The sequence below is a fragment of the Anoplopoma fimbria genome, chromosome 13 (genome assembly GCF_027596085.1).
Source record: "Anoplopoma fimbria isolate UVic2021 breed Golden Eagle Sablefish chromosome 13, Afim_UVic_2022, whole genome shotgun sequence".
Lineage (NCBI taxonomy): Eukaryota > Metazoa > Chordata > Actinopteri > Perciformes > Anoplopomatidae > Anoplopoma > Anoplopoma fimbria.
In genome coordinates, this window is record NC_072461.1 from 12,852,361 (window position 1) to 12,878,052 (window position 25,692).

Genomic DNA, 25,692 nt, shown 5'->3' on the forward strand with positions numbered 1-25,692 from the left:
GTGTGTGTGTGTGTGTGTGTGTGTGTGTGTGTTGTACAAAGTTGTTTTAAATAGAGTATTGTTTGTAGGGATGCACAATTGATTGCAGTTACATCAAAATCAATATCGCCTACAGCAACTTTCAAATCGCAGGTTGTTCAGTATTTGTTAAAGGGACAGTTCACCTGGGTGCGAAAGCTAAGCAACACTTGCTATGAAACAGAGGAGATACAATGTTATCGCAGAACTCTCTCTCTATAAAAGTCAGCCAACTTTCTGTCTCGCTCTTCTACAGTGTGATTAGCACCGACGTCCCTGATGGATTTAGGTGATTTAAGTGTAATTTATTCCCCAAAGCGACAAAAAAGCGCATATCATCACTCCTCACCTCAAATCACAATCTGTAAATTTGCCTCTAAAAGGACTCAAATTGCTTTAAAAATGTCAGCCAACAGACCACGCAGCATGTTCAACGTAGGAAAGCCGTCGTGCTTTTTACATTTTCATGTGGCAGAAAATACACAGAGAACAGAGAAGACTTTTTTCCCATGGAAGCAATAGAGAGAAAGAGGGAGAGACAGACGTGAGTGTGAGCAGTTGATGAACTATAGATGCGTGTCGACGGGGTGGTCAGATTGCTGCCTGCTCTAACCTGTACAGTCTGTGTGGTTGCCACAGTGATGTACTGTATCTGTTCCATGTGACGGAGAGGCAGCGACGCTGACATTCTTCTATGGCATTTAATAACCGTGGGCTTTGACAGCGGAGAGAGAGAGAGCTGTGTGTTGGTGTGGTTGTAAATGTCAGTGGCACACACACGTACAACTGCTTTGATAGACGTTGTTTCTCATGTTGAACATTTTAACAAGAAGATAAAGAGATGACAGAGATGTTAGCATGGAACCACACTCATGACGGCATCAGTGGTTTGCATAGTGGCTGTAGTGATCATAACTGGGGCAAAGGTCGCGCTGCAGGGATGCGTCACCAAAACATCGGACTTTAACACAGGAAACAGCTGTTTTTTTTCCTGTTTCTCTCCCACAGTCGATGTGTTTTTTTTAAGCAAGACCACAAGGGCTCCATTACTTTAAACAGGCCCTACTATGCTATTTTCCGGGTGCATATTTTTATCTCAAGTTACAGTTACAACATGTTTACATGCGTTAATGCTCATAATCCTCCTTGTTTTTCTCATCCTGGCTGTCCTGCAGCACTTTTTCCCACCCTCTCTCTGAAACGCTCCGTTGTAGCGCTTGCTCCTGCCTCCAGAAAGCAAAGTCTGCTCTGATTGGTCAGCTAGCCCGCTCTGTTGTGATTGGTCAACGTTTCACATTTCAAAAAACTCTTCCTCCAGAGCTCCAGCTCCATGTCTCTATTTTGTTGTTTGAGGGCCAAACTAGTCGGAAGGAGTTTTACGTCACTTCCGTAACACTATGACCTCATAAAGTTACAGAAGTGAAGGAGAGAATTCAATGGAGCCGTTTCAGGCAACTCAGGAGCTTCTGAGGGGGAGGGTAACTCCTTTTAGGTGTGGACTTCAGGTTTTACACTCTACGGACCTTTTACATGTAAAAATATATATAACACACTAAAGGAGAGGGAACAGAAAAGTCACCCCACTGACTAGCTAACCGATGCTGCTCTGCACTGCGCTTATACGGCAGTTACAGCAGATAACACCGCCATCATGGAAATGTAGCGCCATCCCTCTGGTCCCCCCTCATGTTAACATCCCCTACCCATGGTTAACATTTATAGCTCTCTCAGCCCTTTAAGCATGGTTGGCTGCTAGCCACCAGTTCAGCCGTCTACACGTTGAGAGCTGTGTGGAGGCAATCCGTCAATCATAGTTGGAGTTGAAACAGAGAAGCGATAGCATTGTTGCATCATTAAACACATTTCTTTTTTTCAAAAGTGACTTTCTCCGCCAGGCATAAGCCTTTAGAAAGTCATGAGAAAAAAGACGCTGAGTTCTTAGAGCTGCTATGTGAAAACCTTCTTTTTGTAGATTACAGCACACATGTAATGCATTTCAGAAGGATTTCTGTTTGTTGTTTTTACTGTTTATGTACTGAGGTGGCTCACACAGATCCTGGAATTGAAAGGATTAAGCTTTTTATGTTCTAGACCTTTGCAGTCTGATTTGTGAAAGCACTTTCTGAATAAATAGCAGCAATGTGCCATGTTGTATAAAATCGAGGACGTAATACATCGAGATGGAAATGTTGACCGGTGAATCTCTATTCATTGTACAACATGATCACCATGAGCTGAAATAAATGGTTCGGGTGATTATGTGATCATTGTGACAGGCCTAGTGATCACCAATCAATCAATCAATCAATCAATCAATCAATCAATCAATCAATCAATCAATCAATCAATCAATCAATCAATCAATCAATCAATCAATCAATCAATCATTATTTATATAGCACCTTTCAAACAAATCAAATGACATTCAAAGTGCTTTACAAATGATTGACAGGAAAAAAAAGAAGACAAAAATGGCGAGAAGATGAAGAGACTAATGCACACTGAATAAATGGATCATTGTAAAACAGTAAAAAAAAGTGAAATAAGAGGATGAATGTGTTAGTTGGAGGAAGCAGCAGAGTTAGGTCCAGGTGCAGCTCTGTGTATGTGTAATCCCCATCATGCTCTGGGGTCACTGATTATTGGGTCCATTGGGTGTCTGTGCTGTTGGTGAATACCACGATGAGCAACGTCACAGAAGTAACACGTGAAATCTAAATGAGGGTTAAAATCCTAACATGAGCTGCAACCCTTAAAAAAATACCCCAAATGAATGGGCAACTCTTTTGATATTCAACTCACCGTTTTTCAAGCAAAGCATTTTTTTCTCTGTTTTATATCTTAAAGTGGTGCAATGGATCCTAAAACTCAGGGTTTGGACTGATCACAGATCAGAATAGTGCATTTGATCACTTGTCGGGTTGGGGAAAAGGGAGTAAATATTACTTCTAGAGATCCCTGATCACTTTTCTTTGCTGCCAAAACTAATTGCAGATCATTGATGATCCATATTAGCAGATACAGATCCCTTTTGTTGTTTGATTGTAGCAGCTTGTCTAAAAGGCTCCAGACACATTTTTTTTTTCTGCCACCATACCAAAAATAATTTCAACCTCTCTGAATATTGGCTGATAACGATCTTCAGTAAAACTTCATTTCACACTGTTTTGGTTAACGTTAAACTGTCTGCGTGTCTGTGTGTTCTATGCTTTGTCCAAGTTGGTGCCGTTTTACATGTTCAATATTTCACATTTTTATCATTTTAGGTATCCAGTTTGTGTTTAAACATGTAACCATATCCTGTTTTCAGAAACCGGGATAAGCCCTTTTTAGAATAATCTAGCTGGAAACCAGGATACTTCTGCATGTATACACATTATGCCTGTTGTTGAGCGGCCAGTCAGTAGCCAAGCTAATCATATTTATCCTGTGTATGGTGATATGAATAACCCGATTCCTCTGTCCTGATGTGAGCATCATAACCCTACTATGAGCATAAACCGGGATAATCCTCATAAAGGTCCATTTAAATGCAGTCGTAGAGCGCTGCAGGAATATGACCTAAAACCAGGAGATGAGTCGGCACTTTTACGCCTCCTATTCCCTAGTCTCCAAGTCAATTTGATTTTAGAATGTGTTTTTGGTTAGATGGCTGAAATAAGGTCTGTGGTTAACACGAGCATAAGTAAAAGTTTTGTTATACCATATTAAATGCGGCCGTAATTCCATCTCTTGTTTTATGTCTCATCACACCAAATTGGCCGCTTTTTAGCTTAGTGACGTTGATGTGAAGTCATTTGACAGCGGTGTAGTTCCTTTATAGCTAGGGATGCACAACGAAACCGTGTTCTAAATGGCACCCGGTTCTAAATGAGTAAAAACTTGGGAGTACTGATAAGGTCCTGATTTAACAGGATCTGCCATCGGAACTATAAAAGTTACGGAGTGAGATCTCCTCGTCTCAAACCTTCCCTCTCTGTCTCTTTGTTTTTATGCTTTACTCTGACACACACACACACACACACACACACACACACACACACACACACACACACACACACACACACACACACACACACCGACTCTGGCTCTGTACAGTGTGAGACACACATCATGACAGAGAGAACGCAATGATCCAAAGTGAGGTTACATTTCCCTCCAGTAGATGCTGTGAAATCTTGTTGTCACAAATGCAATAAAACCCTCACAAGTTAGGGAGGTAATACCAGCAATTTATCTAAACATTTGACCAACAAGCAGGACATAAATGTGCAGAAATTATCAGTTTTCTACTGTTTTGAGATCAGCTGTCCATCCTCGTCTACTGCAGGTAACGTTAGCGATGCCATACAGAGTTTGATCATAAGATCAGGGTAAAAAATGAAAGTATTGCTGCTCAGGAAAGACTATTTTTATACATACAAGAATAATAAAGCAATGTTGATTGTTTTCGTAATTGAGTGTCTTTTTTTTATCACAAAAATAATCAAAAAGAACCGATAAGAGTATCAACAAGGGTACTGGTATGCATAAAATCCTGCCCATAACCATCCCTATTTATAACCCAACATGAGCTTTTTACCTCTGGCGATGTGTTTATGCTTCAAAAATCATAATAGTGGTGTTGGTTTGTGAAGACCGTCTTGCTGTAGAAGCTGAAGTTGAGCACACATCACTGTTTGGTGTGTGTGTGTGTGTGTTTTTGTGTGTCTATGTGTGTGAAAGAGAGAGAGAGACAGAGAGCAATGAGCTGGAAATAGAGGAGGGCAGATGTCTGTTGTTCAATTACAATCATACTCCAGCCAGGCAGAGAGACGGACAGGACAACACGCAGGCTGCTGTTATTGACATGATACTTACTGTACAATCACAGAGGCTCAGTACACACACACACACACACACACACACACACACACACACACACACACACACACACACACACACACACACACACACACACACACACACACACACACACACACACACACAGACCCTTTCCTCTGATATGTGTGTGTGTGTGTGTTAATCTGGGTTAGTCTCCTTTCCCCTTGCATGGGCTCAGCCCTCAGTGAACTAAATGTTCTTACTCCACACAGATATGGCCAACGTGTATTTCTGCACATATAAACAGTCGTGTCGAGGCTCAAAAAGCATTGTTGGATGTTTGCTAACCCTGCTGTTCTGTCTGTGTTTCCTCACAGACCTCAGGGATGGAAGAGATGGTCTGGGAGCAGTACACAGTCAATCTGCAGCGGGTGAGTTCCTTCACTAACTGTGCTGTTAAAACAGTGTTGACGTCCATCCATCTGTTCTTCAACCTGAAGCACACCGGTGGACAACGATTCTGCATTTAACAATCCCCCAACATCTGGACATTTTTCTTGTGTTTGTTGTCTTTTTGTCAATGAGTTCAAGCAGGTTTTCTTTACTCAGGTGGATAGCTTTTAACCCTCTGAACCTAAAAGCATGTTGTCTTTAAACAATCGCCAAAACTACACTGTCTATCACAGACAGAAGCTGTAAGAAACGTCTTTATCTTATATTATGTGTGACGAACGCTTCCATCAGAAAGAGCAACAGAAACTAAGCATAAAATTGTGATATTTCATCGAAAACATTTTATTCAACATGTCTCATTTAAAATCTTGCCCCACATAAACATTATGCTATAAACAGATACTGTAAACAACGTAAAACTTTGTGCTCCTCAACGCATCTAAGTAGCCATGACTGACTCGGCTGAGACCAACAGTCATGTGACAAAATTCTGTAAAACTTTAACTAAACTGCAGGCTGCTGAACACAGAGCATTGAGGAGAGGAGAGGCTGTAAATAGGATGAGAAAAATGGAACAGCGTAATATATATATCATGTGGAGCCTCCATTGATTTTTCCAACATTGGCAACACTTATCGATTTCCATTGTCTTTTACCAATAAAAAAAAAAAAAAAAAAAAGAAATTAACAAAGAAATTCAACATGTTTTTCTTTTCTTTTTTTTTAAGAATTATTATGGTAACTTAGTTTTACTGCACAAAATACATTTTTGACTGCTCTGTCGGTGGGATCCGAGACCCCTTGTTTGACACTTCAGAACCCCGGAGTACCTCAATAGCAAAATTTCAGGTGTCTCTAAAATCATGAGACAATTACTTGTCACTTAAATGTCGTATAAATGCTTACTAATACCCAGCAGCTTTCATAATTCAAACTGCAAAACATTTATTCTAAAACATGAACAGTGAACGCGAGAGACGTTTTTTTCGTCCGTAAATGGGCGACACTGCCGATGTCCATTGGATATTTCACCTCGCCCCCAACCGTCTGCCATGCTAGCAGGGTTAGCATGGTGGCTATCAAGGCTTGATTTAGCTAAAGCTAAGAGAAGGTAAGGGACCAGGATAAAAGCAGATATTATAGTCCACCTTATCGAGCAACTTGGGTGCCCACACAGGTTGTTTCAGTGAGACACGGTTGACATCAGATGCAGTATATTTATCAACGAACAAAACAGTCAACATCTCTGTGTCTGGATCAGTGCTGTAGTGAGTCACATTCTGTGCCACTGCACTGTATTCACTGATCCATTCCTTCTTGTTCTGCAGGACTCTAAGATGGGATTCGGCATTGCAGTGTCAGGCGGGCGCGACAACCCCAACGTGGACAACGGCGAGACATCCATCATCGTGTCCGACGTGCTGCAGGGAGGACCAGCAGATGGATTTCTCTTGTAAGTCCATCAAACAGTGACCAGAATCCTCCTCCATGTTAAATGTTTCAGCGGACTGAACTGACTGCTGTTGTAGGGTTGCGAAGGGTTGGTACATTTCTTAAAAAAAAGATCCCAAGGGAAGTTAAGATCAGAAATTTGTTGGAATTTACCTTTATCTTAATAGTGGATGAATTTGGTGGGAAAATACTCACAAAACAGCAATTTCATGTCTTACTGCATGTTTTGGTCAGCCAGCACTACGGAACTCTCTGAGCAAAAAGACTGCATGCTTACATGGTAGTTCTGACTAAACTACTGGAGGCCACATATAAATATGACTTTTTGTTTATCTCCGTCAACCAACAGATAGTAGCCTGAAGCAAAGTACACAGTTATTAACTTGTAAACGCTGTCTGCTTATTTTCGTTAGCTAGCTGTTACCATGTGGGATTAGCTTGATCGAGCATGCTAATTCAATCATTTTTAATTCATCTATTTCCATCGAATCTTTATTTTAAAACATTTGTTTTATAAATAAGTTTATCACTTTAAGCCCCTGTAGTTTGCACACAGCTAACACATTTTCGTCTTGAATTTTCATTTCACTTGCTAGCTAGCTTATTCATCGTGTGGGATCTTCTTTTTTTGGCAAATTAATGGATTTATCTATCTAATTATGTCTGCTTATGACATGACAAATGTTTTTTTTCTATCTAAGCCAATATTCCCTATATTTCCATTTTAAATCTGCTATTTCTTATAAAATCCTGTTAATTCGGATGGAAAGTTCCCTCCTTGAATATTCCTGGAATTTTGCAAACCCACTGCTGTGTACCTTCAAATCCACAACCTTACCTCCACTTTGAGTCACTAATAGCCGCAGTCAACACGCTGCATGTCTGTCTAGCATACTGCTGAGTTAGCTACGTAGCACAGCTCTGTGTAGGAGCTCTTCAATAGCTAAAAATAGAAATGTGCTGCCCATTAGTGTTGCGTAGTTAAATAATTAGGACAAAAAGTCCAAAGTACAATTCTCAGCTCATTATCCCCTACAGTAGATAAATAAACATTTTTCTGCAATCAAGTTAAGTGGAATTACAACTAATTGGTACAAATCTGTGTTTATAAAACCATTTTTAATGTTGACATTATGATTGTTATTTGGTTTTCACAATTATCCTAATTATTTGTTTATGTCTTCTTTCTGTCCAGTGAGAATGATCGTGTCATTCAGGTCAACTCCATCCCCATGGACAATGTGCCTCATTCCTTTGCCGTGCAGTCGCTCCGTAAATGTGGTAAAGTGGCTAAAATAGTGAGTATGACCCACACAGTGTCCTTCTTTCCTGAGCTAAGACTGGTTAAGACTGGTGACACATTGTTATCTTAGTGGTCACAGTCTTAGAATGACTACCTGAAAGATGTGGAACTTCATTTCATAGTGGATCCTGTGTTCCGCTGAACACAGCTGGCCGTGGTAACAGATTTTAGATAATAACCATGGACTGTGTATAAAAGTGGATGTAGTCACCGTGTCCTCTCCCATTCATTTGCGGACTACCGTTTTGAAGCTCCAAGGCATTTTGGTCGTGGCCATCTTGGTTCTTTGGAACATATTGAGACCAAGCCCACAAGGACTGGAGCCAGGTTGAAGCATATTCAAAATTGTGGCCCAAAGGTGGTATTACATTTTTGGGGCACCTGATGCCATGGCTTCCAAAAAACATTTTTTTTCCCCCATAGACTTGCGTTGGGAAGGAGACATCCATAACTCGTATATTCTTTTGAGGTGAATTAGGTGAACATGAGCGGATGTGAAACATTCCAGAATTATAAATAATTATGTTAACTGCGTTTAGCTGCGAACCAATGAACCCCTCTGCTTTTCATATGAACAGCAAGACCTCTACCAATATCTTCCAAGAGAGACTGTATGAAACATTCTCCGCCATCTCCATCCGCTCTCTAAAGGACGGTTTCCTACTCCACCGTACAATGTGGATGAACTACAGCAACAACAACTACAGCATTTCTGATCGAGCATAAACCGACCCTCAATCCGGAGCAACCGAGCAGCTGAAAGTTCTAAAAAATAGTTTTCGGGTCATGGAATTGTGGAGTAGTGACTCACTATTCTCTGTATTGTAGCACTTTACATGTACAGGATCAGATAGCGCGTTCGTGTGGTTTCAGGTCTCCTACATCAGTGATGTCTCAGGGTTTCAGCCCGGCTGCCTCTCGCTCTGCTGCAGCTCTAAAAGCAGCAGCAGTTCTCTCCCGTGTGTACGCTGGACTAATCTCAGCGCTCCGTACAGCTAAATATAAAAGCCTGGCATGTCGAGGGAATCAGATTTGCTGCTTTGAATCACTGCTTTCACGACATCCAGCTGCATCTTTACTCTCACTGCTGTCTGAGGGAGTCAGACACAGAAGCCATTTAGTTTGAAGCTCGGGTTTCTTTTAGAGTTTTTTATTTTTTTTAAGTCTTATCGAACAAATGGGTCAGTTAACAGAGAACAGTTTGTTCTCTTTGTTCTTTTTAAAAAACTAAACAAAAATAAAGTTACAAATGTTGTTCCTGTTCTGTTGTTTTTGATGAAGAATATAACTAGCTTGAGTTGGAACAGTTCTTGGGCTGAGACTGATGACGTTGCACAAGTCTTATATGACTTCTAAGCACTCGAAACTCAAAGTTCTGGACTTGGGACTTGTCAGTCTTGACTTGGGACTTCAGGTTAAAGACTTGAGACTTGTGACTTGCAAAGCAATGACTTGGTCCCACCTCTGGTGTTTTCAGTGCTGGTGATGGGGGCTTATGCAACTCATCCAGTTTTGTTTGTGAGATTCCTCAGTTAACTTTTTATGGCAAGGTGCAAAAAATTTACATTTGCCACACATTGACTTCCATTCTATGCGAGAGAAGAGGCCATGGAACGATTTGTTCGGATGGCGAAGCAAATTCCTATTCATTTAACTATGGTAAACTTTCAGGGTAAATATTGCCGCATTTGTGCATGTGACCATTCATCGAACCGTGATGACCGTGTTGTGACAGCAACCTACATCATAAGGGTTTGTTGTTTCCGCTGCCATCATTCATTTTATTCGCATCTAATTGAAACGTCAGTACCATCATGGCGTCTGGACTCCTGCCAGAAAACCGTAAAAAAGTGGCTGCTGTTTATTTGTCGTTTTTTTAAGTTTTCAGTGAAATCAAATTATTTTTGCAAAACATCACATTTATTCCTACTTTAAGATAAATTTCCCATGACTTTAACTGGACTAAGTCAGTGATTACCAAAGTGCTGCATATGCCATGGGGTATGCGAAAAATAAACTGTTGAGTAGCTCCACTAATTTGAAAAAACAGAAATCATGACTTGGAACAGCTTCTGGCACCGGAATGGAAGAACTGAATACAAAATTGACGTTTGGTTTGCTTAAAATCAAGTTCCAGGAATATTATGTTTTTTATGAAACAATTATTGTAACAATTTCCAATTATTGTAACAATTTCCAATTATTGTAACAATTTCCAATTATTGTAACAATTTCTGATTATTGTAACAATTTCCAATTATTGTAACAATTTCCAATTATTGTAACAATTTTCACTCATATAATTAGTTGTGTTTAAAAACATTGTTTGAAATGTATGTAAATGAACACATTTGGTCAATGACGGGAGGTGTCAGTGAAGGGGTACTTGAACTCATCTGATAGGTCTGTGGAAGCACAGATCATAAGCATTTTTTATTAAAGAGGTTTTTCTTATATTTCCATTCTCTGTCAGACGGTGAAGAGACCTCGCAAGGTGGCGGTCCACTCAATGACGCAGCCCCCCTCCCCAGGCGGAGACAGTCGGGTGTACACCCCCTCCAACTACTACTACGACGCCGACAATGACAACGGCTGGTACCGTGAAGAGAGCCGGGAACACGCCTCGGACAGCAAAGCATACCTGGACCCGGACTACAGGGGAGGGCGGGACTCAAACCAGAGAGGGAGGAGCCGCGGGAGGAGCCAGGAGAGGACCTCTCCCAGCCCAGACCGATCCAGGAGGGAGGGCAGCCGGGGGCGAGCCCTGGACACCAGCGCCGACCGCCAGCAGTACAACAGTCGAGGGCGCAGCCCCGGGGAAAGCTACCGCACGGACGACAAGTACGAGCGAGGAGAAGGGGGAGGAGGAAAAGGAGGGAGGTACAAGAGCAGGGACCAGCTCAATGACAACCCTCCATCCCCAGAACCCTCCAGAGAGCTGGAGCCACTGGAGAAACCGGTCAATGTCCTGCTGGTGAAGAACAGACCCAGCGAAGGTAAGACCTCACAATTTAGGTGATCAGAGCATTTATGCATTCTCTCAATAATAATTCATAATATAGTCATAATTATTATTTGTTTTCAAGTTTTCCTAATAATTTGTCGCACTATTCTTATACATACAAAGTATTAAACAAAGTATTAGAAATGACTATGATGTAGTCCAGCATCAACTGAAGCCTCTAAGATCACTATGTAGTTTCATTGACACCTTTCTAAACATGGCTCAACTAAGATAGAACTCAATTCAGGCCTGTACAGGTTTTTCTATTTTCTTGTCCCTAAGTTTCCCCTATGGAATAACCAGAAAACAGCAGAATAGAGCAGGCATTGTAATATTTGGAAAATAAGAATGGAGAATGTCCATCTTTTCCCTTTTTTCCACTGTGCTGATTGGAACTAGCTTAAGCCAGTTGTTCCTGTTAGCTGCTATGGCATGGTAATGGTCTGTATGTGGCTTTTGTTGTGAATATTTGCTGCTTGGTGGCAGGGACTCTATGGTAGTTTGTGTGCTCTTGGTAGCTTCATTGTAATTGTTGGGCGGTCTGTTTGATACAACTACTCTGACATTGAAATATCTCAACAACTATTGAATGGTTTGCCATTATGTTAAGTTAAGACGCTAATGGCACACAAAGGATAATTACTAATTACTCTCCTTCTAGCTTTTGAAAGTTTTGTTTCAGAGTGAAATTAATACTGTTGGATTGATTGGCATGAAATGTGGTACAAACTAAGGATGGATTGATGTGTTTTTTTTAGGGCCAATACATTACTGATTATTAATTTGGAACACCAATAACCGATATTTGGAACTGATTTTCAGTAAAAATGAAAACCTTTGTAGTAAAATTTGGAATTACACAAACTTCAGAGAGATCTTGAAGCACAATGTTACCCTAAAGTTGTCTGGTTTATCAGTACAGTGTTTGAACTACACTGCAGACTGGACTCTGTACTTACATTGACAAACAATGACTTGTATGAACTGGGGTTTACTGAGCATCGGCAGGTCGTTATATACGTCCGGTGTATGAAATGTCTGCATTTTCATGAGCTTTGATAATCTGGTGTCAGGTCACATGTCCCGCCCCACCTTCAGGTACCGTCTTCCCACCTCTTCCTCTTCTTGCAGTTCTCGTAGTCATAGAACCGAAGTTACATTCAGTAACTACCAGTTTCCTTTTGTTTTGCAACGACAGCAGAACGTTACCAGTGCCCCGCCGGGACAATCATGCAATCAATCGGCCTCTCTTGCTGAACATGGTCACTTGTTAACTTTTATCATCTATATGTAGAACAAATGGTTTAGGCTTAATGCGGTACACAGACAGTCTTTGGTTGAGATGCAACAATCGATTGGCCACTGGATGAAATCAGTTTGCCAGTTTCCAGCTGATGGTCCATGACTAGTGACCAATTGGCCAGTCTCATATATCCAGTTTTCTGCATTATTGTTGGGTTGGAAGTGCTTCAGCGTGAGGAAAGAAGACTTGCAAAAGATAGTGCTGTTTACTGTAATTCATTTTCAGTTTGATTATATTTTTCCCAGCATTGATTTTTTTATTGGGGGAATTGAGTGAGAGAAGGTCCTGTAACTTTATGCAGTTTTGGAAAAAATAGGCAATTATTTAAAAGGCAATGTTTTATTTGGTAATAGTCAATTTCATTTCAGTTTTTTATAAAAGAAAGGTTACAACAATGTTTGTGTATGCTGTTGATTATAGTTATAAATAATATAATATTTATAAAGTAAATTGAAGTCATGCACATTTAGTGTTTGGCCAAAGGATTAGTGGGCTGAATCTGACATCAAGTCAGTATATACAGCCTAATAACACAAAGCATACATTTGCTTTAAAGGGCTTTACAGTCTGTACAGAATACGACACCCTCTTTCCTTTCTCTCTGGATAAGGAAGAACCCCCCCCCCCCCAAATAAAAACTAACAAGGGGGACTTTGCAGTAACTGTGGTGTTTTGTATGTGGTTTTTGTAGAGTACGGTCTTCGTCTGGGGAGTCAGATCTTCATCAAACAGATGACCAGCACAGGCCTGGCTGCCAAGGACGGGAACCTGCAGGAGGGAGACATCATCCTCAAGGTGTGCACACACACACACACACACACACACACACACACACACACACACACACACACACACACACACACACACACACACACACACACACACACACACAGTGCAGTCAAATAAGTCACCTAGCACAGTGGGGCTCAACCTACAGTCCTGGGACCCTCCGAGGTTTCATAAGATTCATATAAAGGATCACTAGATGTTCATTAATGTTTTCTTTCTTTTCTTCTACTTTTCGCTTATTTGTCTTGTGGAATACTGGATACTGTCATATCTGTGGGTCTTCTAAATATCTGTCTAAGGAAACAATCTCAAAAAGGAAAATCACTCTTTAGTTGAACAATTCATGTCCACACCAAGTCCTTAACCTGTGATGATGGACAATAAGTAGACGTTGATTCACGGCCCCAAATACAAAAAAAGACTGGCAACCGCAGTCATTGAAATATTGGTTTAGTATCAAGTGATAATGAATAGTAATAAAGAGCAATAAAGTGTGCTTATCGTTTATAGTACCAATTAAGTGCTTATCATTCATACGTTTACCTTTTTGTCAGGCACGTCTGGTCTTGCTTTCGGATTCTAGTGTTTAACTATACACAAACGATAAATCTTCTGCAGTGGCCACATTCTCACTTAATAAAATGAGATTGACAAACTTGCTGTAACCCAGATCCCTAAGACCTGAGATAGCAGTAGTGACAGTAACAGTAGATGCCACAAGTACGTCATCAGAAAGCTGAGAACCTGGAGATTAACTTGAGATGTGGCTCAGCAGCGTGAGCTCCAGGTTAACGTCATTAATCGGAAGTGAAAATAAATGAATTGATTATTTCCTGTAAAAAGGCTTAAGAACACTATGATGGAACTGTGACGGCCGTCCTTAGGGTCTTTTACCTCTAATAGGTTGTTGCAGCAATTTGGGGTTTTATTATGCAGATTTGGTGCTAAATTAAACCATTTTTTGAACACTCAACAATTGATGAAAAATGATTAAGAGTCCCTCCAAAACACCACATAAAGACACCAAGACCTTGAGGAACACCATAGAAAAGAAATCCGTAAGAAACCCCTCTTTATTGTGAATATACCTGGGAAAGCCATGTGTCCTCTGAATGTGCTAGAAACTTTTTTTGTGGTTGTTTTAGGAGGTTCTGATTATACTAGAGGTCACAACAGGTCATTTAATACAGTGCTGTTATGTTTCAAAAAAATGGTCTCACTATGTGAAGTGGCTGCTATTGGGACTGACATCATCACACATGAATACTATTGAGCTCAATGGATCCACAAGAGTCTCAGCTTTCCAGTCAAACCCAATTAATGCAATTCCAAATATTCAAATACACCTTTTTTAGAATAGGTGAGGAATAACACATTTATTTATGAATAACACAGATTTACTGCAGGGAGGGGGAGGGGGGCAGCACATGCCGATGAGTGGCGTCCAATCTCTCTCCATGCTGCATCCCGGTTAGCTCCCCCTACTCACCCGCCGGCAAAAGTCCACCAGACAACAACGGGGAGATGTGATGACCAAAAAAAAAAAGAGTGGTTGGTTTAAAATATATAAAAAACATAATCGATTATGCCGACTAATCGCAGCTGCCCAAGTAAAATATAACATAAATATAAGATATATATTTATACAGATTCCCAGCCTCTAAAGCTGAAGTTAAAAGCAGCAAAGTTCCCCAGGTTTCCAAAGCAAGCCAACTGGTCCCTTAATCCGGTTCTTAATCCCTAATGCAGCCTCTGACTCTGTGTGTGTGTGTGTGTGTGTGTTGTGTGTTGTGTGTTGTGTGTGTGTTGTGTGTGTGTGTGCAGATCAATGGGACGGTGACGGAGAACCTCTCTCTGCACGATGCCGGGAAGTTGATAGAGAAGTCGCGGGGGAAGCTGCAGCTGGTGGTCCAGAGAGACCGGCGTCAGATCCTGGTCCGCATCCCCCCCCTCGCAGACTCCGACTCTGATAATGATGGTGAGTCACTGACACGCGTTGGCCCTGACTGACAGGGTTAGTGTTTAACCACAGGGATGTTTGTAAAGGAAAGCACAGTGTCTCTGGAGGAGGTTGCATCAAATGATCCTCCTTATGCTTTTGCCATTTAAACTATCAGAGATCTACAGAGGCCTCAGAGTGTCAGAAATGTCCAATCAGTGTGATCATTTATATGAGACTTCATATTACTTAGAATACACACAGACCCCGCAAGTTGATCTTAGCAGACGACATAACTTTAAAGCCCGTCTGAGGGAGACTTAACAGTTTTTGTTACTCCACCAACCTTTGATGTAGTTCCAGGTCAGGAGGAAGTCTCAGCATAAAGGTGATTTAGATTTAGGATCGGTGATTCTGTTTGAAGGGATGAGGTCTTTGATTGCCAGAAGACCAAAGAAGTAGAGCTAGTCAGATCTGCTCCAAGCTGTGGAGGTTGAAGTGTGCCACTGGAATAATGAGTGAACTTTTTTCAGGAGATGTATATAGAATTTATTTCTTAAAGCTAGGGGTTGGTAATCTTCTTCAAAAACATTCTTTGTTATATTTGTTGAAATTCTCCTTACATCCCGACAGCAATCAACAGATCAAATGCTCTGACAAAGCATCACAAAGTGGGTATTTCTCTGAAGACGGCTGCTAACTAGCTAATGTGTGTCCATCATTTACTTATTTATTAATAAATGAATACAGGCAAAATAATGAAATAGCATATTAGTAGTTGGCATATTGATTTTAATTTAGTTATTTATTACTTTATTATTTTTAATTACATCCTCGCGACACAAATTTATGTTTTAATGACATGCTTAATGCATTTCAAATAACCAATAAAATATGGTAACGATTATTCCATGTGACACACTTGAGCCTCCGTACAAAACACAGAATAATGAATAAAAAAGATGAATAATTAAAGCAAAGGGTCCATTGGCATTATTTCAACTGTTTCCTGGAGACATTCAGTTCCAATCCCGTTTACACACACACACTTAACAAAGGTTGAAAAGATCAGGCATTCAAGTGGATAAAAATACCGTCTGAAACTAAACAGTGGTGAGTTTCTGCTCGCAGCTGCTCAGCTACTGTGTATTAATATCACTCTGAAAGGAGAGAGAGGTCACCAGCAGGTCAGGATGTAATCAGGACCCCACTGTGGGCTGAGGGCTCAAACCCCCAGCTTCTTTTAGAAAACTGAACTAATCATATTGCTTTTGAAAGTGCTCACCTTGACCAGCAGACGCGATCCCCTGTAATCGCTCAAAAGTGCAATCTCTGTCTGTTTTCTCTTCCAGATAAAATGTCATACTTTTAGATGAAGGACCTCCCAAGACACACAGCATGTGTAACACTGTTGCCTTTCTCTAAGCTGTAAAACGGCTGTGACGCAACCTGACTTAAGTTGTAAAGCCTTCACACCTTTTTGCACTTCTCTTTATACTGCTCTAAACCTTCTAAACAATATTTTTAATACATGATTCATTTTTCCTGAATAAATAAACACGTTTTAATCACGATGTACTTTGAATTGTGTGATTCATTAAGTGTAGAAGTTGAATAATGCCAGTGGAAGAAGGCAGTAAGCTGCCTTCAGATGAATGTGCTGAATATGGGTGATGATTTATTTTTGTGAACACAGAGTGTTGCATGACAAAGCGTGGCCTGTAAAGTGGGTAAGATGCTTGTTGAACTTCTAAGTGTAATAACATATTAATGATTTGTCCTAACAGTGTAGCAACGCGCCGTTCCTCGTCTGTCCAGGTGGTACATCTGATCTGTCGTCGCCTCCCTGTTGTCTCTGGCTGCATTTCCATTTCACACATCCTCATCCTCATACCACACTCACACATCTCACTGCACTGACTTCACTTTACTTCACTGATGGCCCAAACATGGAGCCTTTTTTAACAATTGTCCAGGACGTTTCAAGGAAAAACTTGGATCCAACCACATTATAGGGAGACTAGGAATAAAGTTCTAAGAGATAGCAGACATTAAACACAGCACGTATTTATGTTTTTTAAGAACTACATACTAAGTTCCAATAGTATGTAGTCCTGTGGTATGTCCTTGGAAGAACTGTTTAAATCTTAATGACTAAGAAAACTAAGATTCTAAAAAAGCCAAATAAATATGCATTTGTAATAGGATAAATTCACCTCCATATTTGTAGAATTCTATGCTTGCTTGTAATTAACAAACTAAATAGCCACCGTCAAGTCGTACTATAGAAAGGTGTTTCAGTGAAAAATAATAGTTTTTCAGAATAGTGTAGTCTCAAATGTCATTCCTAAAATTTGGGAACAGTATCCAGCTATACTCCAATAGAGCACTACACATGGTTAAATGCAATCTAAAAGCAGCTTAAATAGGTAACTGATGTGAATCAAATTAAGTGTTGTAGCAGTCAACTTTTGGCAACATGCATTAATAATACTGCGAGTAGGACTAGTGAAGCAGTGTGTGTGTGTGTGTGTGTGTGTGTGTGTGTGTGTGTGTGTGTGTGTGTGTGTGTGTGTGTGTGTGTGTGTGTGTGTGTGTGTGTGTGTGTGTGTGTGTGTGTGTGTGTGTGTGTGTGTGTGTGTGTGTGTGTGTGTTGATAGTTGGCTGTCCGGATGGTTACATATTCTAGTAGGACACAGTAAAACTCTAGTAGCAGCTGCAATGATCATTTATTTCCACAATATGAAATTGTCAGATTAAAACAAAAAAAAAACGTATGCTTGATTTAGCTTAGCCTGAGCTGGCTTCGTGCTCAAAGGGTTTATCCTCTGAGTAGCATTAACATGCTCAGCTCACTCAGATTGGAGTGAATGATGTCTGCTTTTTTGTCTTAAATCTGCTTGTTCTTGTTTTTGATTGTATTAACCTTCATTTACAGTTTTATTATTATGTTTATTATTTTCATGTTATGTTGTTGTGTTCTGGGAAGGAGGGGGAGACCTCATTTGTGTGTCTTTGTGGATGTTACAATGTTACATTGTTCATTTTTGTTGTTAATATTTATTTTTTTAAATGTTAAACTACTTTTTGTGCCCAAGAACCCTCTTGAAAACAAGATCTCGAGGTTTATCCTCTGAATTTTTTGGGGAAAATATCTGTACACAGCGTAGTTATAATATACAATGGTATCTGCTTTAATGAACAAAATAGGAAAACATGCTGAACTAGAAATCTGCACTCAGTAGAGTGCAGATTTCGCCGCCAGGTGTTTCTGCAACAACCACTGCTGTATTGTGTGATGAATGCATACAACCCACAATTGGCTGACTCCCCGTCAAGACGCCGATAGGCTGTACTGTAACTTAAAACAAGTGGTGACGTACTCAGGCAATCGGCTCAAAGTCGTCGTATAGGACATTTTTTACATTTTATACAGCAGTGTGTGCACCGGTTGTATCGTTAGCTGTTAGCCAAACACACCAAAAACTGTGTCTGTGGGTGCAGACTAGCTGCTGGGGGTCGAAGACACACTCAGCTGTGTTATCACTAGCGGCCCCTACCAGCCAGTGGTTAAGAGTAGAGGGTGAAGATTCTGCAGGTAGTCAGTATCAGAATAAAAAAGGCAATGAAAGGCGTTTATGAGAAAGCTTGCGTAAGCACAACCACGAGAGGTCCTTAAAGCGTGATACTGTAGCTGTCCGCCCAAAATATTGTGCAGTTTGCTGCAGCACATAGCGTGATAAGCTGAGGACAGACACAGATGTGCACATTCACTCACAGACTCGATCACTCACATACACACACGCAAACGATCGCATTACTAAAAAAAAAATCACATAATATAGGGGTTTAAACAAAAGGCACACGGATGCTTAAGTATTGCAAAAACAACGTTTTTCATTCTGTATGGGGGCCTGAAAAAAATATTTCAACAGATTCTGTGGAGACCAGGAACACCCAATCTGTCCTGATATCTTGATGTGGAGTGTTTGATGGACCCAAAGATACATATACCAGTCCATATAGCCATCCTTATGCCCCGCCTTGAGGTTCTTTGTGTTAGAGTCTTGGTGACATAAATCTGAGTGATGGATGTTGTTTCTGACACAATTGGCCGATAAAAGCCCACATCAGGTTTGACACATTATCCTCATATTTTAATCTTCCTTTCTGTCTGTCTCTATCATACTCTGTCTTCAACGTCTCTTTCTCTCTCTCTTCCATTTCAATGTTTCATCCTCGACTTTCATCACCTCTGGTTATGCAGAATGTCTCTCTAACCCTAATCAAACTAACTAACACTTACTAGATACCCCCACTCTCTCTCTCTCTCTGAAATTGATTGCTGGTTTATCATGGACTTTTGTTTTCAGAGGGACAGTTTTATTCCACCTTTTTTATGTGCTCTCTTTTATGTGGTTCCCCCGCTTGTCCTCTCACTACTCAAATGTTTTTGGTTTTTTTCTGTATCTGGTTTTCTTGGCTTTTGTTAACGCTCCCATCGTCAGCCTCCCTCTCCTCAGAGCGGTGTGCTGAGTGCCACGTTCTGACAGATAAAAGCAGCCAAATCAAAGACTCTGCCAACCGTGTTCACTTCAGCTAGAAAATTAAAAAAAATCACAGGGACTGAATGAAAGCCAGGCGCTCTCAGTGAAGAGCAGGGCTGTTTGTAAGCACTTTCGACCAGCTTTTTGGTGGGGTTTAAAAGCAGCATGAGGCTGCTCTCATGCTGGCATTGGCCTCATGGATCCTAAAGGGCTGATCCCAGCAAGACCCCTCACTAGACACGCCAGCAAAGCCATTTTTGGGCTATGGCGCACGTGTGTGCCATATGCTTCCTTCTTGCGCCATTTGTCGAGTTTTTCTAGTGTAGTGTACCATTGTTTCGTCAATGTCTTACTTGGCCCAGGCAGCCAATAAAATCAACCAAGAGTTGGGCTTTACTACTTTACCAATTCCTTCCCCCGTGTTTTGATGCCAGTAACTGTATATGCTACTGTCTTTGAGAGGGATCACATTTTTCCTTTAATCACATTGGATCGCCCGGTTGTGCCGGTAGCCCTGATCCACAGGGTCTTCAGCTGCCCCAAGCCCTTTGCCAAGGGATGATAAGCAGGAAGCAATTGCTTAAAAATGGTCTGAACATGAACGAGTCTTGAGGTCATAATCCTTAAGATTATATCAAACCCTGATTTCGATGGTACTTAATGCCAGCAAGTTTTAGTGAGCGCTCAATATATTTGCATCCATCGGCCCATCTTACGCCACCTATCTGGATGTGGGGACGCAGTGGCAGCAAGCCGGTTCAGACGAGCTTCTTCCCCAGCAGCATCCTGCAGGAGCTCCTGGGCATAGCAAAGTGTTCCCAGGCCAGATGGGACATAATCGCTCAAGTATGTTCTGGGTCTTGAGGCATTCCTACCCAGTTGTCCAAACTTCCCCAAGTGGCCCCTTTCAATGCAAAGGAGTGTTCTAGTCTAGGAGTGACTCCACTCTCAGGATCCTTTTGGGGTTTTGAACTCTCAGCCTCTCAATTTTCATTCTACACAACTACTTCTGTCACTTTCCATTTGAACAATCGAGTGCAACACCATGAGTGTTTTTGAGGACAGATGCACTTCAATCCCCATTTGTACAATTCGTCACATCTCGTCATGTCAGCTGGATTTTCCCGCCATTTACTGTGGGCAGCAGCTATACAAAAACGTTTGCCTTTTGTTGAGTTAGGTTACCAATTCATACAAACCAGTTAGTTTCAATCAAACCTCATCCCTTCAGGGTGAGCCTAGACAACCTATGAAGAAAACTCATTTTGAAATTTTTAGTGTTGTCCAAGTCCCTTCTTTTAATCATCATATATACATAAAATAGTGGCTGATCTTCAAAGTGCACTGAAGTGAATGGAAACCAATGGCTGCCTGGAACGTATGGAAATAATCTAAAAACTTTGGGTGTTTTTACACAAATCTGTAGAATAATGCTGCTCTGATCATTTCTGGACTATGAATTTGAATGTTTTGGAGTGAAAGCGGCTTTTATCTTGAGAACTGAGTTGTGGCACTAGAGTTTGTCCTCATCATTCTGACTGACATCTCCAATAACATCCTTACTCTGTCCCAGGCCATAATTAGCTGGTGTCAGGGCTTCCTGAGGCAACTGTCTACTACTGCAGCTGGTAGTGGTGGTGGTGCTTGTGGTGGTGGTGGCACACAGTCTGGACGGGGGGGGGATTTCACTTTAAAGAAGTCTGTGTGTCTAACTGACATGTCTGTGTGTCTGTTTGTCTGTCCGTCAGACATATCAGAGATGGAGTCATACCATTCCTACTCTCCCCAAGAGGAGAGGAGGTCCCGCCAGTCTGACCTGTCCTCCCACTCCTCTAACGAAAGAGACAACCCCAGGTAGGATGGATGGAAGCCTGGATGGATGAGTTGAAATCAAGAAAATGCAGGACTCGACACCTGAACTAACTGACATCCAGTTTGGTTACGTAGACTTGTAAACCAACTTGGATGTGCCAAAGACTGCGATATTGACTTGAGACTTGCTTTGACAAGACTTAAGACTTGACTTAGATGTGTCTTGATTAAATTGAGATTACAATCTGACTTCCCTCAAAAGACATAAAAAAGCTCTGATGAGCACTATTTGAAGTTTGCAGGGATGATGTATTTTTGTAGGCCAACTCTGGAAGTTAGCATTGCAACAAAAAGCCAATGTGATATATCCATTGGATTTTGTATTTTTTCAGAAAATAAGCTCTGTCAAACAAACGTTTATGATGCTTACATGTTTTGTTCAGTAAGATAATCTTCACAAATGAACACCACTTTTATGTTTTCTGGAGCGTGAATGCAATTGGCAGAAGAAAAAAGGCTAACGTTGGGCTATAAACCGACTAGACCGCGGTCACGTGAACTCAGGTCACCACCACGAAGGCGGACTAGTTGGCTTGATGGCGTTATGTAGTCTAATTAGCCACTTGTTAGCAACCGTCTTTCTAAGTCGGGTGTGAGCTTCACCAAGCGGGTATTTACTGACTGTTTTATGTCATAGAACAAAACGTAAAAATCTCTTAAGCTTGCGTTAAACACAGATCTTTTTTGACACTTATAACCCAAAAACCTATTGACTTCAAGACAAATGAACCAAGTGCAAAAAATGCTGACTCATTTCCAGGTTTTAGGACTTATTCCTGCAGCACTCTATTAGGTGTCCCTCTGTTTCCTTAAAATGTATGTGAGGTCTTAATGTAATCTTGTCCACCTCCTACAGTACATGAGCTATGTCAGCATTCTCTTTAAGGCTTTAATCATTTGCTGTTACACCTTTGAAGTCCCTCACCCTGTGTGTGTGTGTGTGTGTGTGTTGTGTGTGTGTGTGTGTGTGTGTGTGTGTGTGTGTGTGTGTGTGTGTGTGTGTGTGTGTGTGTGTGTGTGTGTGTGTGTGTGTGTGTGTGTGTGTGTGTGTGTGTGTGTGTGTGAAGCAGGGAGGAGCCCATGAGGACAGCCAAGATGTCAGCCATGGCCTCCCCATTCAGAGTGCCTGAAGACCCCCAGGCCTCAGCTGAGCTTAGCAAAGACACACCGCACATTGAGGAGCCTCCAGGTTATCTCTCACAATCTTTTGGCCACGTTGCGGCAGAGGAAACAAGCTGTGAACTTATGATTATATGTGACATATAATCATCTTTCAAAAGTTTGATATGGCAATCATCTAAGTGTTTGCCTCTAACAGTGTCTGCCTGCTGTTTGTCACTGAGCAGGTAGCGGACAGTGAGTTGATCAGATCTGTTTCTCTCAAAGAGCAGATTGAGAGTTGAGTTGCAGCTTGTAAAGCTTAAAACAATGAGCTAAAGAAGTTAAAAAGGCTCATCACTATTAGAAAAACCTTCCACATCACACCTGCTCCTATGATCTATCACTAACTAAAAGTATGGACTACTGCAGGTATTATCATATTATGATAAATTTCAGCCAAATCTCCATTTTTGGTATAAAAACAAACAATTGCAGAGCTTGAGAGGAGGTTAATATTCCAAGAAAAAAATCTGAATACCTGAGAGTGAAGTGGTACATTTGAATTTGTAGTTTCTTTCTCGTAAATTTACCACTTTAATCTTAAATTCAGATTTTCTTTCTCAAATCAGAACCCCGTCCCCAGGCTCCATGATTTTTTTTTTTTAACAACAATGGCCCTAATGGGCCGTCCTACTGCTGAGTTTTTGAGATGTAAATAAATAAATCCCCAATCAAATGATTGAAGTATCAAAATAGGCTATCATTGACAGTCAATTTTCTTTTCCAGCTAAATGCTGGCTTTGAATATACATTTACTTTTATTGACATATGTTGTAATCTGTTGTAAACATGGAAGACATTAACAAAACTCTCATCTACAGCTGCTGTAACAACCACACCCAAGATTCTCCTCCGACCAAGCCCTGAAGATGAAAAAATATATGGGTGGGTTTGTCTTTTTCCTCTCTTCACACTTTTTGCTGTGTTTTTTTTTTTTTTTTTTTTTTTTTCAAAATGATATTCTATTTTTAATCAAGTAAAAATTTATGTGCGAACTCGTGGATTGTACTTGGGCACTGAACACACTTTAAACAATGATGATTTGGCATGAGCATGAAAGTTTAGAATAGAAAAGTGCTGCCAGAACTCACTGTTGTACGGTAGGAATGTAAAAAAAAAAATTAAACAAATCAACACTGATGCACCACACCACAATTTGTAGCTGTACCTACAAAAAATGATGCATCGTTATACATAAACATCCCAAAACATCATTTTATATGTTATGCATGTAATCATGAACGAGGAAGTATAAAGCTGAAGCTCACACGCTGTTTGTTCCCCGTGTTAAAAGCAGAAGTTGAGGTGGATGAATTTGTCACTTTGCGTACTTCAGTAACGGCACTTCCGTAGTTATTTGAACCGAAAACTATAATCTTTTCTTAAACGTAACTAAGTAGTTTTGTCGCCTAAACCTGACAACTATAATGTCCTGTGAAGACAGAAGTTTATTTTGAAAAGGCCATATGGATGTAACGAGCGAAAATTTACACGTGTTGTTGAACTTTTGTAGGAAAACGCACGTATAGCGAGGACCAACTTTAAGTAAGCTACCATACGAACCATTGTATGAGGATACGTTGATCTGTGTGTCCATAGTTCAGTAGGTAGTGAATAGTGTTACAGTCAGGTGGATTTTAGCCACTGGTTGACATAATGACATGACAAGTAAGGAAATCAAACGGGTGACAAGCCTAAAATTTCAGTTTGCACACATCATTTATTCGAGTTTACACAAATGGAGGAGATTAATGTGTGACTGACCATATTGTTAACGGCAGCATGTGTGGTGTCCCTCCTGCAGGCCGAACACAGTGATGGTGAATTTCCAGAAGGGGGACAGCGTTGGGCTAAGGCTGGCGGGAGGAAACGATGCCGGCATCTTCATCGCCAGCGTTCAAGAGGGCAGTCCTGCTGAGGAAGAGGGTCTGCGCATTGGAGATCAAATCCTAAAGGTTACCAGAGAACTTATTTCCACTTCAGAAACAACAAGAAGCTCAGAGAAACCATAGTTCAAATGACACTGTGAATGTGAGCTCACATAAAAATGTGTGTTATTATTTGAATAGCAAATGGTCTTAATCATTGTGCATTTTGTTTGTGTTTTAAAGGTGAACAATGTGGACTTTCAAGGTGTAGTGAGAGAGGAAGCAGTGCTCTTCCTGTTGGAGATCCCTAAAGGGGAAGTGGTCACCATCCTGGCACAGAGCAAACCTGATGGTAAAACACTCCCTCCACAGACGCATAGTCACTGTTACATTCTCACATGAATAAAAGGTATATATACTGTATATATACAACTTGTCTTTATCTATAAAAGGTAAAATAGTCTGGCTTCCAGTATCATCATCAGGAAATCCATTCTATACAAGACATATCACAGTCTGTTAGGCAGATTATCATGATTTTTAATTAGCACATTCATGCTCCTCAGAAGATGAACCCTCCTTATTTTCAGCCCCATAGAAGCTTTCTTCTCTACCTCTTCGGGCAGAAAATATCCTAATTACTTTCCAATTATTGTAATTTAATTTATTTAGTATGTCCTTTTGATTTTTAATGACCTTATGCTGTGTTAACACAGAACACCAAGCACAAGTTTTCGTGATTATATAAAAAGTCATTGCAAAAACGCAAATAGACGTGAATTCCTGGCAGGCGCCAAAAAGATGCATAACAAGCACACAAGCAAGAAATATTAAGACGCCAAGGTCGCCAAATCCTTACAGCGATGGGTTTCTCCTGAAGTTTAGATGTTGTGAAATCATATATGGAGGGAAAATAAGTAGGACAAAGCAGCTGCAATGTTAGCATAGCCTAGCCCCAGCTGGATCCTGACTCAGAAAAACAATAGTTTTAAAATTTGTTTGCTTGTTGTTTTGAGGACAGACCTGGCAAATCGGTATCAATATGTAGTCATTTTGGCATCATTTTGATCCCTTTTCTTTCATTTAAATCTGTTTATTTTTGTTTATACCTCTTAAGTGAAGCCTATTAATTCAGCAGACATGTGACTTTCTAGATACA

General features: G+C 40.7%; 1 protein-coding gene across 1 annotated transcript in view; it reads left to right on the forward strand.

The window, feature by feature from the left end:
- The window catches only part of LOC129100842 (tight junction protein ZO-2-like), a 79,530-nt gene that overhangs the window by 28,667 nt on the left and 25,171 nt on the right, over window positions 1-25,692 (forward strand). Inside the window, exons 2-12 of the mRNA XM_054610361.1 lie at window positions 5,220-5,273; window positions 6,624-6,748; window positions 7,943-8,045; window positions 10,524-11,046; window positions 13,049-13,152; window positions 14,971-15,124; window positions 21,381-21,486; window positions 22,575-22,693; window positions 23,487-23,550; window positions 24,470-24,620; window positions 24,777-24,885. Coding sequence (XP_054466336.1) covers window positions 5,220-5,273; window positions 6,624-6,748; window positions 7,943-8,045; window positions 10,524-11,046; window positions 13,049-13,152; window positions 14,971-15,124; window positions 21,381-21,486; window positions 22,575-22,693; window positions 23,487-23,550; window positions 24,470-24,620; window positions 24,777-24,885 — 1,612 coding nt within the window. The remainder of the gene's footprint in view (window positions 1-5,219; window positions 5,274-6,623; window positions 6,749-7,942; window positions 8,046-10,523; window positions 11,047-13,048; window positions 13,153-14,970; window positions 15,125-21,380; window positions 21,487-22,574; window positions 22,694-23,486; window positions 23,551-24,469; window positions 24,621-24,776; window positions 24,886-25,692) is intronic.